The 13,243-nt window shown below is 32.9% G+C and overlaps 1 protein-coding gene across 1 annotated transcript; it reads left to right on the forward strand.

The window, feature by feature from the left end:
- Positions 1-965: 965 nt before the first annotated feature.
- LOC141683819 (uncharacterized) lies at positions 966-11,061 on the forward strand. Its single transcript, XM_074488584.1, has 16 exons — positions 966-1,328; positions 1,891-1,952; positions 2,038-2,105; positions 3,192-3,313; positions 4,602-4,707; positions 4,886-4,937; positions 5,206-5,323; positions 5,441-5,471; positions 5,571-5,594; positions 5,851-5,975; positions 8,500-8,581; positions 8,666-8,788; positions 8,896-8,949; positions 9,039-9,108; positions 10,215-10,248; positions 10,404-11,061. The coding sequence occupies exons 1-16, from the start codon at positions 1,151-1,153 to the stop codon at positions 10,763-10,765; spliced, it is 1,611 nt and encodes a 536-aa protein (XP_074344685.1). The 5' UTR covers positions 966-1,150; the 3' UTR covers positions 10,766-11,061.
- Positions 11,062-13,243: the final 2,182 nt, after the last annotated feature.

Below are 13,243 nucleotides of genomic sequence, written 5' to 3' on the forward strand. Positions count from 1 at the left end.
AACATCAAAATATATGCATCTTTAACAATAATTTTGAGGGATCAATATTATGAACCTTCATTTGAATTGGAGTGAATTTGAATAGCTCCCCTCAGGATGACCAGCCTCTATGTAGGTGACTTTTCACATAGTAATCACTGAAAAGTGATGAAACCTCCATGTTTGTGTTGGTATCATAAAGGTCTACCTTCATATGTAACCTCTAGCGGACTAGATGTTATAGATTTGAGTGGTAACCATAATGTTAGGCATTATGTTACTTGAGTATCTTTGTTCGGAACAATATATCCAGCCTTTGAGTATGGACACTTAACATTTAAGACAATTTCTCAAGTATTTTGTGTTTAAATATAATAATTTTTTAATATTTTAAAAACAATGTAAATTATAATTTCACGTGTAGTACGAGTAAAATGCTAGACTATCTAATTTACAAGTCTGTATATTTTAAAATTTATTTGAAGAATAAAGATAATATTGTTAATGTCAAACTATTAACTTCCTATTTTAATTGTTGGTATTGGTCGGTAAATGATCCCGTTTAAAGACCTATAAAATTGAAAATCTTTTAATTGATCTAATTATTTCAAAAGTTTTCTAAAATTAAGCAAATTATTTAATTTAAACACATATTTTGTAGATTTTTATTTATTTTTTGATATTATAACTAATGTATCTATTTCCAAAATTTATTACATACATATGAATAAAAAAAATCTATTGTAATTAAAATTAGGCGTTACTATTCTACGTAAAATACATAAACAAGTAAAATATTAAAAATAAGCTATAAATAGAGTATTGGTCAGTTGTTTTGGTAATCCCAAAAGTCGCGGGAATCCTTAAACCCCATGGAAATAGAAATAGAATAAAATCGAGTTCCGAATAAAATAGAATGTAGTCCAAAACTTATCCAATTCAACTAGTAATAAACATTTATCCAAATTTTAAATTTAAATCCTCGAAAACCCAAAACAAATCTTACTTTTGGTCTTTAAAAGTCCTCATTTCTAACTCAAACTCAACTAGGGTTTCAAATTCCGCTATTTCTCGGATCTATTAGACTCCTCTTCTAAAACCCTAACTCCGCCGATTTTCAATCACTGTTGATCGTTAGATCTATTATTCACATACATTTTGGAGCGTTGAAATGGAGAGCGAAAAGAAGGTTGAGGAGAATGAGAAGAGCGGCGAGCTGTTGTTCTGTGGAGCGACTAATTGGGACCTCATTGGACGAAAGAAAGGCCCCAATGATACTAATTTGGTGTCTCCTACTCGTCTTCGCCCTCTCGTTGGCGTTGATATTCGTTTCGTTGCTTCTGGTTGCAGTAAGTGGTTTCGTACTCCCTCCGTTCCTTTTTAGTTGTTTATTTTACTTTGCCGGTGTTTGTTTCACTATTTTTTTTAAAAAAATGAATAAGATTTGATTTTACGTAAAATGTGTGAATAAATATTACTCAACGGAATTGCTATGTCCTTGGGTTGGTAACTTATTGTTTGTTCATTTGACTTCAGGTGCATTTTTCGATTAATTAAGAACGTTGTGCGTGAAAGAAGTATATATATATATTTGGAACCGGATTAATATATTGTTTGGCAGCAACCTATTATTTGTCTATTTGACTTTTCGTGCATTTCTGGATAAATAAAGAACATTATATTCACATAGAATGCGGTAAACAGTCAAATGGACAAATAATGAGGAACTGGATAACTATATACTTGGTTGGTAACTTATTATGTGTCTATTTGGCTTTTCATTGATGACACCATTAAAATTGACAGAAAAGTTGTATGGACAAGTAATGAGGAAGGAAGGGGAAGTGTTTATATTTTATGTTTGCTGTTTAGTTACAAATTATTAATGGTTGATTGTAAATGTTAATGTAGCATCCTGTCATTGTGTGGCATTGGACGTGGAAGGGCGGTGCTATACTTGGGGACGTAATGATGTAATGTTTAGCGTTGGATTATTGATTTATTAAACAATGTATTTTTTTATGAAATTAGTTGGAAATTAATTGATGTTGTTTACAGAGGGGGCAGCTTGGTCATGGAGATACAATTCAGCGTGACAGGCCTACTGTCGTGTCGGCATTGTCAAAGTGAGATGTTTTTTTAAAGTTTGATTCTCGTGCGTATGATTGAGTAACACTGTTTGTATTGCAAAAAGGCATTAGTAATACGTGCTTGTTTGTTTTTGTCATCATAATTATTATGTTGGAAATCACAATTCTTTATCTAGAGTATTTAGATTGCTTAGCTAATGGCGTATTCTCCTAATATGACATCTCTATGTCCTTGTAGACACTTTATGATTTATACAATCAGTACCGTATATGTATATACTATATAGTATTGGTAAGGATTGATATCATATATGTGCCATCTAAATTTGCTCACTTACTTGTTAGTAGGTTGTAATTATGGGTGAGTTCGCGGTTGCATTCGTTTGGTTTCGCTGATCAAACTTAATGACAATTTATGATTAATACGATCATCACACTATATGTATATATTATTGGTAATGATTGATGTCATATAGGTGCCATACAAATTGATCACAACACTTGTTAGTACTTAGTAGGTCATATTACCGGTAACTTTGCGGTTGCTATCGTTACGTTTTGCTGGATTGAACTTAATGACATGAATCAAGTGAGACGTGCCTATCGTTAATAGACTGAATGCAGTGAGAAGTATAAATATCATGAGATGCTCTGTTTGCTTTATTGTTAATACATGCTGCATTACACAAATGATTTCACATTTTAATAGTGGGCAATAGGATAGTCAATAGTTTGTGTTTCTCGGGTGATTTACTTTATCAACTGATGAGAATATCGTAGCAAAGAAGAAACTTTGGTAGCAAAGAATAGCTATCCTAATTTTTAATAGTGTGTTCAAGTCTTGAGAAGGATGTTCAAATCGTCAGGTCAGAGCATTTTGTAGCTTAGACTTTCAAGGTCCGGGGACATTTATGATTGGGGGCAAAGGTTAATTTCTAGTTAAATTCTGAATACTTTTTAGTTCTGCGCTTTGTATATTAATAGGACTCCAGGAGTGCATTGACCTTTTCCTTTTTCTGTTTTACAACGTTTCTTGTTCTTATCATGATTTTTCTTGAAATAATTGAACACAAACCTATTAACGTGGTAAATTCTTCCTCTGATCTGTTTTGCTACTTTTAGGTATAAAATTGTTAAAGCAGGAAGTGGGAGGAGCCATACAGTAGTAGTAACTGATGAAGGAATCTCTCTGGCATTTGGGTGGAACAAACATGGGCAACTTGGTTCAGGGTCGGTAAAAAATGGTAAGCTTCATCTATTTTTTCTCAGCTCAACTTGCAGGCTGCAGCAGAATAAGGTGATATATATGAGAATTGTTCTTATCCTTGATAGAACTTATAAACTTTGCTAAAAGTAACAGCTCTGATATAACAGGGTTTGCACTTAATTCGTATGTATAATATATTGAGTATCTACTATCTATGAGTCACAACTTTATTAATAAATATTTTACTGTTTCCTAACTTCCTTATAAAATAACAGGGTTTGTAGAAGTTCTTGTTTGTTTTTATTCATCAATTTGGAATCTGTGACAGGTTATTTTTTTTTTCAAATCTGCGTTTTTTCCATGCTGTATGCTTTGGATTTTTAAGAAAATAAGTTTCTGCATTCCTTTCATAATATAGGAATGAGCAAAATCTCAACTGCAAACCACACCCTAAAAAACTGCACTACTGTAATAGAATTCACACCATTGGTTATTGGTGCAGTTCCCAGTATTAAGTTGTGATGCCACACTTACTGGGTTCAGTTTCAGTAACTGAACCACACCAAGCAATATTTACATAATTTTATTTTGGTCTTATGCGACTTAGTTTATTAGAGAAGCTAGGAAGAAAGTGTCTGGTAGTATTGCAAACCTAAATTTTAAGCAAAATAATTTGATCTTCTATGTTTTAAAGGTTAATTACAATGCAGATTATTCTTCGAATTTTTCTATTCTACATTTACTAAAGCACCTTATAGGTTGCATCTAAGTGTAATTATCACGTTATAGACTAAATTTTGTTGTCTAGTGGAAAAAATGTGATCGTGTTTTGTTACCTTTTCAAACCTAAATTTATCTAGTTGAACGTTTAAGTTTGTGAAGGTATACAAAAATATTCCAAGGATTGAACAAACAAATTCTTGAATAGTGGGAGTGTGGGACTTCCTATTTGCTGTTTGTGGAGTATGTGTCATATGGAAGTGTCTTAAACAACAATATTTGGGGTTTCATCTTGTTTACAAAGCTTTATATACCGGTTAACATATTTGTAGTTCCTTTACTTTTATATACCTGTTGTGTTCGGTGTAAAGACCGAACCTCTAGCGGTTTGTTTGGAAAAATAAAACTTGATGCAATAAGCAAAAATGAACATGACTTGAATCAGGCTCAATTTGAAAGCTATTACATTAAGAAGAGGCCTTTCTTAGTGCAATGTTTTTCCTGAATAAATCATCTACACTGGATTAATTATTTGTATTCTATTTCTATCCTGTTAGTAATTAATATATTTAGATTGATTCTGATTAGAAAATATTACTTTTCAGAGTTTGAATTATCTCCAGTTCGGTGTCAAGTATCTGATGTAAATGTTGCTACTTGTGGGGGTGATTTTACTGTTTGGTTAACTTCTGTGCAAGGCGCTTCGATACAGTAAGATATAAAAATATTATTGTTCATACATGCTAGGCATTAAGATAATATAGCTGTCGTGGTATCTGGCTTTGTATTTACATCTAATGTATAGTCCCTATTTCCAAGTACTAAATTACAGAAGCTGAAACTTATATGCTCAAATAATACACACTGAGATTATATCTTTCTTTGGTAGAACTGCTGGTCTTCCACAATATGGTCAGCTTGGACATGGAACTGACAATGAGGTAGTTTGATTGTTTCTCTTTTCAATTTTAAGATGTACTTCAGTACTTCTATATTAAGTGGGCCCTTGTCTAGGATTTACTATTAGGATTTTAGATCTTAAAATACCTCCTCGTACTTTCGTAACCTTCCTGAACATTGAAGGAACATGTTGTGAATTGGCTATCATAATCTCTAGTTCCAGTGGATATATATAATCATTTATATCACTTACTAATTATCTGAGAATACTTGGTACACATATCACAAGACACCTTTTTTATATGGCAGTACAATACTAAAGATAGTTCAGTCAGACTTGCTTATGAAGCTCAACCTCGCCCAAAGGCAGTGGCTTCACTTTCTCAGGAGACCATAGTTAAAGTTGCTTGTGGAACGAACCATTCAGGTTAATTGTATATGATTTTGTCCTGCTTAAAGCTTTGTCTGTGCAATGTGTCTATACTCTAGATCAAGTGCTAACATAGTTAACTGTTTTTCTCTCTTATGCACCCTTTGTATACAGTTGCTGTAGATTCAAATGGTTATGTTTATACGTAAGTTCTTTAATAGTGATATTATTTCTGTTAGCCCTGTTTAGTTTCACTATGGATAAAATTAACTTGTTCCTTGTTTTGTGTTCCCATATATTTCAGGTGGGGTTATGGAGGTTATGGGAGGTTTGTACTTTTCATTTCACTTGTGCTTCGCTCTATCAGATGCTTATTTCATCTTTGTATGGACAACTGGAGATAATTTTTATAATTCGATCCCATCTGTCTCGGCGTTTTTTCCCCTGGCCATCTTTTTCTCGCTATATATACACCAACACATCTGCCACAAACAAGAATTACCAAAACAAGATATAGATCTGGGTCTCGTTTGCTTGTTTCATGTAATGAAACTAATCATGTTATAATGTGATTTCTACTGTAGGCTTGGTCATAGAGAGCAGAAGGATGAGTGGTCTCCTCGGCGTGTTGATGTATTCACTAGGCATAATGTTTTACCTCCTAATGCTGTGGTGTCAGCTGGTTCTGTTAGCTCTTCTTGTACAGCTGGTATGATTATGCTTTTGTTGTAATTTTTCTTAAAATCCATATCTTGCCTTATCCTAGGGGCGGGATAGTTTCACACAACATGAAACCTGACATGAAAATATATGAATTCGAGTTGGGTGTTTTGAGTTTCAGGTTGGGTGGGTTTGGGTAAAATTTACCTAAAAAAACTGGGTCAGTTTTGTGTACCCTGAACTTGTCCTCATTTTTTATAATATAAATTAAATTATCTATAATATATAAATTTGCATTATACAAATAAATGTATGGGTGACATCTGCGTATCATATGTATAAATTTAATTCACATATCATGTAAGAAGGTTATTATTTAGATACTTTGTTCTATTAAATATAAACATTATTTTACCCAAATTTTATGAAATTTATTAAATCTACACTAGATTGTAATAGAAAAACACATGCGGTAGTACAATTTGTAGTTTGGTTATTCATTTAACCACAATCGTTACATCTTTCAAACGAATTGATGAATATCGTCATTATTGTATATTGAAGTCTAAAGTTTGAATCTCACCAATAACATATTAAAGTTAACATTTATAATATTAGTTTGAAAGATATAAATAAAGGTAAAATCCCACAAATATATAAGGTTTGGATCCTACAAAGAACATATTTAAATTAACATTTTTAATATCAGTTTTAAAGACATAAATCAAGGTAAAATCTTAAGGAGGTTTAAGGTTTGAATCCCTCCAGCAATCTTATAAATTTTTTAATACTATTAAAAGTACAAAAAAAATTAAAAATGTAAATATTAAAATAAATTATTGAAATTAATCTAAATGAAACATTTTTAATTATCCCATGCTCTGAACGTTCTATAAGCTAGTTATATATAATATATAAATATACATTACACAATTAAATACCCCCTCCGTCTCAAACGATTCTTTACCCTTTCCTTTTTTTGGATGTCCCACTCAAATCTTTACATTTCAAAAGTTTTCATTAATAATTAAGTTTTATAATATAAAAATTAACTATATCCATTACTTTCCTCCACTACACTCACTTCATACATAAAATATTTATAGGTCCCACCACTTTACTCACCTTTCTTACTTTCAACCACTATTTTGTAATTTTTCTTAACCTCCTGCCCAACCCAAATGTAAACAAATAGGAGGGACGGAGGGAGTATATAAGTAATGAATGTATCATTAAATTAAATTATTTTAATTCACATATCATCTCGTATGGTTATTTTACATATAATATGACATATCATAGCAACATTTTTAATTTATATAAATTAGTTAACTTTAATGATTTTCGGGTCAAGATAGGTCATTTTTGGGTTGACCAGATATATAAGAAGACGGGTTGGGGTGAATTATTCAACCCATTTCGGGTTTGGGTCGGGTTGACTCAAAAGCAAGACCGGGTACAGCAAAATTACACAAAATTGCCATCTTTTCCCTTATTGTCTCTGCGTGTAGTCCTTTATCACTCGTTAGTTTGAGCATAAATCAAAATAATGAAGTTGCACAGATTTCTGTAGCCAGCAGCTCATGGAAAAACCGAGTTTGCATTGTTGGGTAATAAAAAGCTTCAGTGCCCTCCAAATTTGATAGTTTGTTTCTTTTATAACTTCAAGAGCAAGTCTGAAAGGGGCGGAGACCATACCTTTCTAGGCGATTTTAAAAGATAATTAATAAAAAAATCTTATAGTTTAGTGCAATCTACAAAACTACAAGGGCTTACAACATTAAATTTTACAGGGGAGACCTGAAATCTACTAATGACATTGTACTAGCATCTTTTACACTTGTCCAGTCTTCCAAAAGAAATAGATCTTGTGTTACTTTTCGGGTACAAGTTGTATGATTGGGTTTCTTTCTCTCCAATGAGGAATATCAGTGATCATATAAATATATTATTTCTTAAGGGAAAGCAATGCGGTGCTTGTGTTACCCAATATCTGCTCAATCTCCCAGCAACAACTACACCTTAATTGTAAATCCAATGCAAAGAATAGTTTTTTTAATTAAAAAGTTGTATAAGCAAAACGAAATATGATTGTAATTATTATACTTTTTGCAGGCATAAATTTGCCGTGAGGTAAAAAAACAACTTCATAGTGTAGGAGAAATAGAGGACAAAATATCAGTGTTAATGATTTGTATGTTACCACACTTTATCCTAACATGCCGAAATTTGCAATGGCAAGTGTTCTGGTTCCCATATCTCCGTCATTTCCTCGTTTGCCCACATTTTTAGTCTTGGCCGTGGTGATGTTTAGAAGAATTTGTTGTTTATTTGCAACAACAAAGTCATAAGAGAACTTTCCTCTTACCACATAAACTGATGGCACATATCATCATATTCCGGGTAAATTTAATGATATTGTGGATCTATTAAGAGCTTTTTAACTTTTATATTCAGGTTTACAGATTTCATCTTTGCCATGGTCCCTTTATTCTAAATTCTGTACCACCTGCTTTATGTAAATTGTCTTGGAGAAGGTTAAATGGGAATTTACAGTTTATCTTGTTTTTCAGCTGGAGGCCAGCTATTTATGTGGGGAAAATTGAAGAACCATGGTGATGACTGGATGTACCCGAAACCTCTTATGGATTTAAGGTCCTGCTTGAGAATCTTAGTGGATATGGAATCTCGTTAGTATTAAAATTCATCAAGTGAATCATTTTAGATGTTTTTTTATAGCGGCTGGAATATACGGTGCATGGATTCAGGCAGCATGCACCATTTTGTTGGTGCTGATAGCTCGTGCATAAGTTGGGGTGTTGCTCAGTCTGGTGAGCTTGGATATGGACCTCTTGGACAGAAGTATGTTTTTAGCTTTAAATACAAACTTGTTTACTTGTTTAATCTTTTGCACATCATTTATTTGTGAATTTATCCATTTATAACTTCTTTGTGGTTCTACTCTCTAGGTCTTCTGCAATGGCCAAAAAAGTAGATAGCCTTGAGGGTATGCATGTGATGAGGTTGGTATATCTGAGAAATAAGTAAATGCACAAACATATATTTTCATCTGATCTTATAGTTTTTATGGTTTTCATGTCCTCCTTCGAAGTGTTGCGTGTGGATGTGCACACTCAATGGTGGTGGTTGATAGAACAGAAGTTAGTGAAAGACTTGATCAGGTAATTTATCTGTACTTTATACATCTTCTGTAAGTGTAGCGGGTGCTTTCTGTTGTCATGCAGTAGACCCAGAATTCAAATACCCATAGAATGGTTTAAAATTTAAATGGTAGCAAATTGCAAGAACTTCCTTACCGAAGTTTTGCACTCTATCTGGTACTGATGCCCTCTAATGTGGTGAAAATACTGTGATTTCTATTGGGTATACCCAGTGTCGTGATAAGTCACCCCCTTTTGATATCAAAGTTTTAATTTTAAACTTCTTTAGTTTCTTTTTAATTATTTGTATTTACCTTATGTTATTATTACTGTGATGCTGATAAATTCTTAACTATACTATAGGAAATGGCAGATCCTTGTACTTTAGCATTGTGCCTAATCTACTTGCACTTGTATTTTTTTGGAGTAATGTGTGTCTCATTAAAAGTTCAAAGTCTAATTTTTGTTTCACACACAAAGTATCTACATGCATCTTAGGTACACACAGTTAGGTGAAATTGAACCTATCTTTCTTCTTACAACATCGAATATGATAATATTCATGTACTAGTAACTATCTATCTCTGCTCTATCTGCAATTGATACTCCTGTGCTGAAATGTCCATCCAACTGTGGATTTATAAATGGATCCATGAAACTAATTTTATGGTAATAAACATTGATATTTTTACAGGTATGTAAGTGTATACATCTTATAGTAAAAGACCAATTGCTATAAATTCGAACTCTTCATTTATAAGAAATATAATGATGGGTTTTATATTCGGACATCTTATTTGTACTTTACCTGAATACGTTAGCTTGAGTTTGCGCCCTTTTTAAAAACTGAACATGATAATAATTATGAGAGATGTTTGAGGTTGCATGACATTACTCCCTGTTATGAGATTGGATGTTAGACATCATCTGTTTCCATTTATTATTATCCCATCTGGCTGATAAATTTTCTTTTTAGCTGTGCTTTGAAATATATCATTAATTTTAGTGTGGCTCAAATATGTCGATGTAATTCAGTGCATAACAAATTTATCATGAACTTGTTACGGTAGTACCAGTATAAAAAAAGTTGGTTTGGATCTAATAGTGATTCTTATTTTTCATGACAGCTGGATGTCTATGATGGCAAAGCTGCAGGTGAAGGTATGTTCATATGCAATATGCAATTTGGCAGGGTCGCGCTTCTCCTATTGTTCAAAGTTTGAACATGGACCCCTCCTAATAAATTTGTGGGGTGATGGCTAGAGATCAAACTGGAGCAATTTTTGAATGTTTATACTCTCTTCATTTTGCTGCAGGAAGCGCAGTACATGAGAACACTTCTGATGTTGCTGCCAACAAGAATGGTAAAAAGAGTGGTGCTAAAACACCAGAGAAGTCTAATAAGAGGAAGTCAAAAGATTCATCTGAATCGGAAGATGAGGAGAATGAAGGTAGTGATGCAGGCAGCGATGATAGTGAAGAGATGAACGGGGATGCGAAAGGTAAAAGGCAAAGGGGTGGCAAGGCTTCTGGTAAAGGTCGTGGTAAGAGTGGTGGTAAAGCCAAGACAGAGACAAAGGGGGGTGGGCGTGGAAGAGGCCGGCCTTCTGCAGACAAGAGTAGCGCTGAGAACCCCAAAACAAAATCCGGCAAGAGGGGAAGGCCAAGGAAGTCGTGAGGTCAGAGTTTTGACAGTTTAGTTTCAAAATACCTTATCAGGTGCCTGTAGCGCCATGTTTTTTTAAACTATCGTTTCCCCAACTATAACTTCAATTCTGAAACATCAGTGCGATCATTTGGTGGGTACTCTAGGCTTCAAAAGTACAAGTCTAGAGGGCTCTTGAGAGTGCCCCTTGTATCTGGTTTTCGATTCGGATGAGGGACCCCTCCACACTGTTTTTGTAATTGGATATTAAAATATTGCTTCGCTGACATTTTTGTAACTTTAATTTGAGGGAACTTTTTTTCATTCAATCAACGGGTCACAGGTGATTTGTATGCAAATAGTAAGGGGGCACCTGTCATGTGCCATGATTTGCAGAGTATCTTCCCGCCCACAATTGACAAATGTTCGTGTGATCATTTGACTTGTGATATCGTCAATGGATCACCTAAAAGCTTCAAGTATAAGAGTATAAATCCAGATTAACGAGAGACCTGACTTGAATATATAAGAGAGATTGCAACATTTAATAGTATGTTTTTCAGAAGAAACGTGCAGGCAGGTGCTGTCGATTAGAATATAAAATTCCCTTGAAGTTTCTTAGAATTTTTGTGTAGAAATGGCTGTTGGAATTTGTTAAAAGTAGCATGCAAAAATAGTATAATAAAATTGTAATTAATTATGGTATGGTGTTAAACTCCATTATTAATATGTAAAATCATAACTCACTGTACAAAGGATTTCTTAAAATTTTAAATTGTTACCGTACCGCAAAAGTTAAAAACTACCTATTGTGCGATTTGATAGGGTGCGAGGCCATTTTAATTTTGAGTTAAAATTTCAATATACGAGATTGAGCTAAATTTCCGGATTACTTACGTATTTATCTCATCTTATATTTTATTGCAAGAAATTGAAAAAGTTCATATTTAATTTATAACATAAAGACCTTGAACATTATATTTTGTAAATTCCTTTTGGTATATCGTATATCAAAGAACGCTACATTGTTTATTTAAAATCAGTGAGTTTCTACTTACAATTAATGCCCTAGTATGCAGCAGGGAGTGAATAAAGATTTACTTGGATTGGAGGGGGCTAGTTTGAAAATGATGGTTTCATTTCAAATTTCAAATTTTAAATTTTAAATTCAGAATTCGAATTCAAACTCTTTCATTTGAGAATATAACAATTTTAAATTCAGAATTTCCTATTTAAATATTATTTATTACAACTTTTTAGCAGTGTTACAGATTTCGGAAATCGGAAGTATTCGGTTGAGGTACCGATTTACGATTTATTGGACGATTTTTAAAAAATCGGATGATTAGTCGGCGATTTATCGGAAATCGGTTAAATCGGACAAATATTTTTGACCGATTATTGAGCGATTTATCGGCGATTTTTAAAAAATCGGCCGATTTCTATAACAGAGCTTTTTAGATTTAACCACTGTTTGGGCAAAAACAATGAAAGCAAAATTTTGAAATTTCATAAAATTCCACAAATTTGAATCATCACTGCACTGCATGGGTTTTACTTGGGAAAATTAATTTTAAAGTTCCCGAATTATAGTCACTTTTTTTTATAATTCCCTGAATTATAAATATAAATTGATAAGTAATTAAACTTTTGAATTTTCTAATCACATACCTTCTGCTAGATTTGAAGTAACGCCATTAGTTTTTAATGACATGCATTTTATAAAAAAATATAAAAAATATGTAATTAGTTGTGAAGAGCATTCTTGAAATTTCGGAGAATTTTGGACAATTTTGAAGGTGATTCTAGTGTCCACAATCGAAATTTGAGTAACTAAATTGCTCATTTTTCAATCCACTATCCATCTTCACCATCAAAATTCGGTTTGAGTAATTTTCAAATTTTGACTTGAATATTGGCTTTGATTTGAATAATTTTTTAGTGATTTTAATGATGTAATTTGATAGATTGTACGATCGTGAACATGTTCATATAATTTTCGTAATTTTTAGTGTTTGAATTAGTCTCGGAAAATTTTTGTGCCGCCGGTGTCCATCGTTTCTCCGACGTGATTTGATTATTTAGGAGTATAAATCAGCCTAATAGACTCATTTGATTTGATGTTGTTTATCATTATGTACGATGTTAATTGAATTTTTGGGTCAATTTTGGTGTATCGTAAGCTTGAGCTCACCCAATTTTGTTGGGTGTTCACCGGAATTTGGAGTATTGCTGGCTTGAAATTGAGTTGCCCGGATTTCGGTGGGGTGTTCTTGATTTTTCCAGCAAAGTTCTTCACCAAGAAACCGTTTGATCTTCAAAACTAAATTTTCAATTTTAAAAACTGTTTTTGACCTAAAAAACTAACGGTGTTACTTAAAAATTTAACGGAAGGATTGATATTAAAAAAATTACAAAATTAAATTACTTATAAATTTATATTTATAGGTCACGGACCTAAATAAAAAAGTGTCTATAATTCAAACGAGTTAGAATTAATTTTCCGTATTT

Source organism: Apium graveolens, chromosome 9, assembly GCF_009905375.1.
Source record: "Apium graveolens cultivar Ventura chromosome 9, ASM990537v1, whole genome shotgun sequence".
Classification (NCBI taxonomy): Eukaryota; Viridiplantae; Streptophyta; class Magnoliopsida; order Apiales; family Apiaceae; genus Apium; species Apium graveolens.

Coding starts and splice junctions, on each gene's coding strand:
- LOC141683819 (XM_074488584.1), top strand. CDS start 1,151: ATGGAGAGCGAAAAGAAGGTTGAGGAGAATGAGAAGAGCGGCGAGCTG. Junction 1,953..2,037: donor ATACTTGGGGACGTAATGAT/GTAATGTTTAGC, acceptor TGTTGTTTACAG/AGGGGGCAGCTTGGTCATGG. Junction 5,976..8,499: donor TAGCTCTTCTTGTACAGCTG/GTATGATTATGC, acceptor CTTGTTTTTCAG/CTGGAGGCCAGCTATTTATG.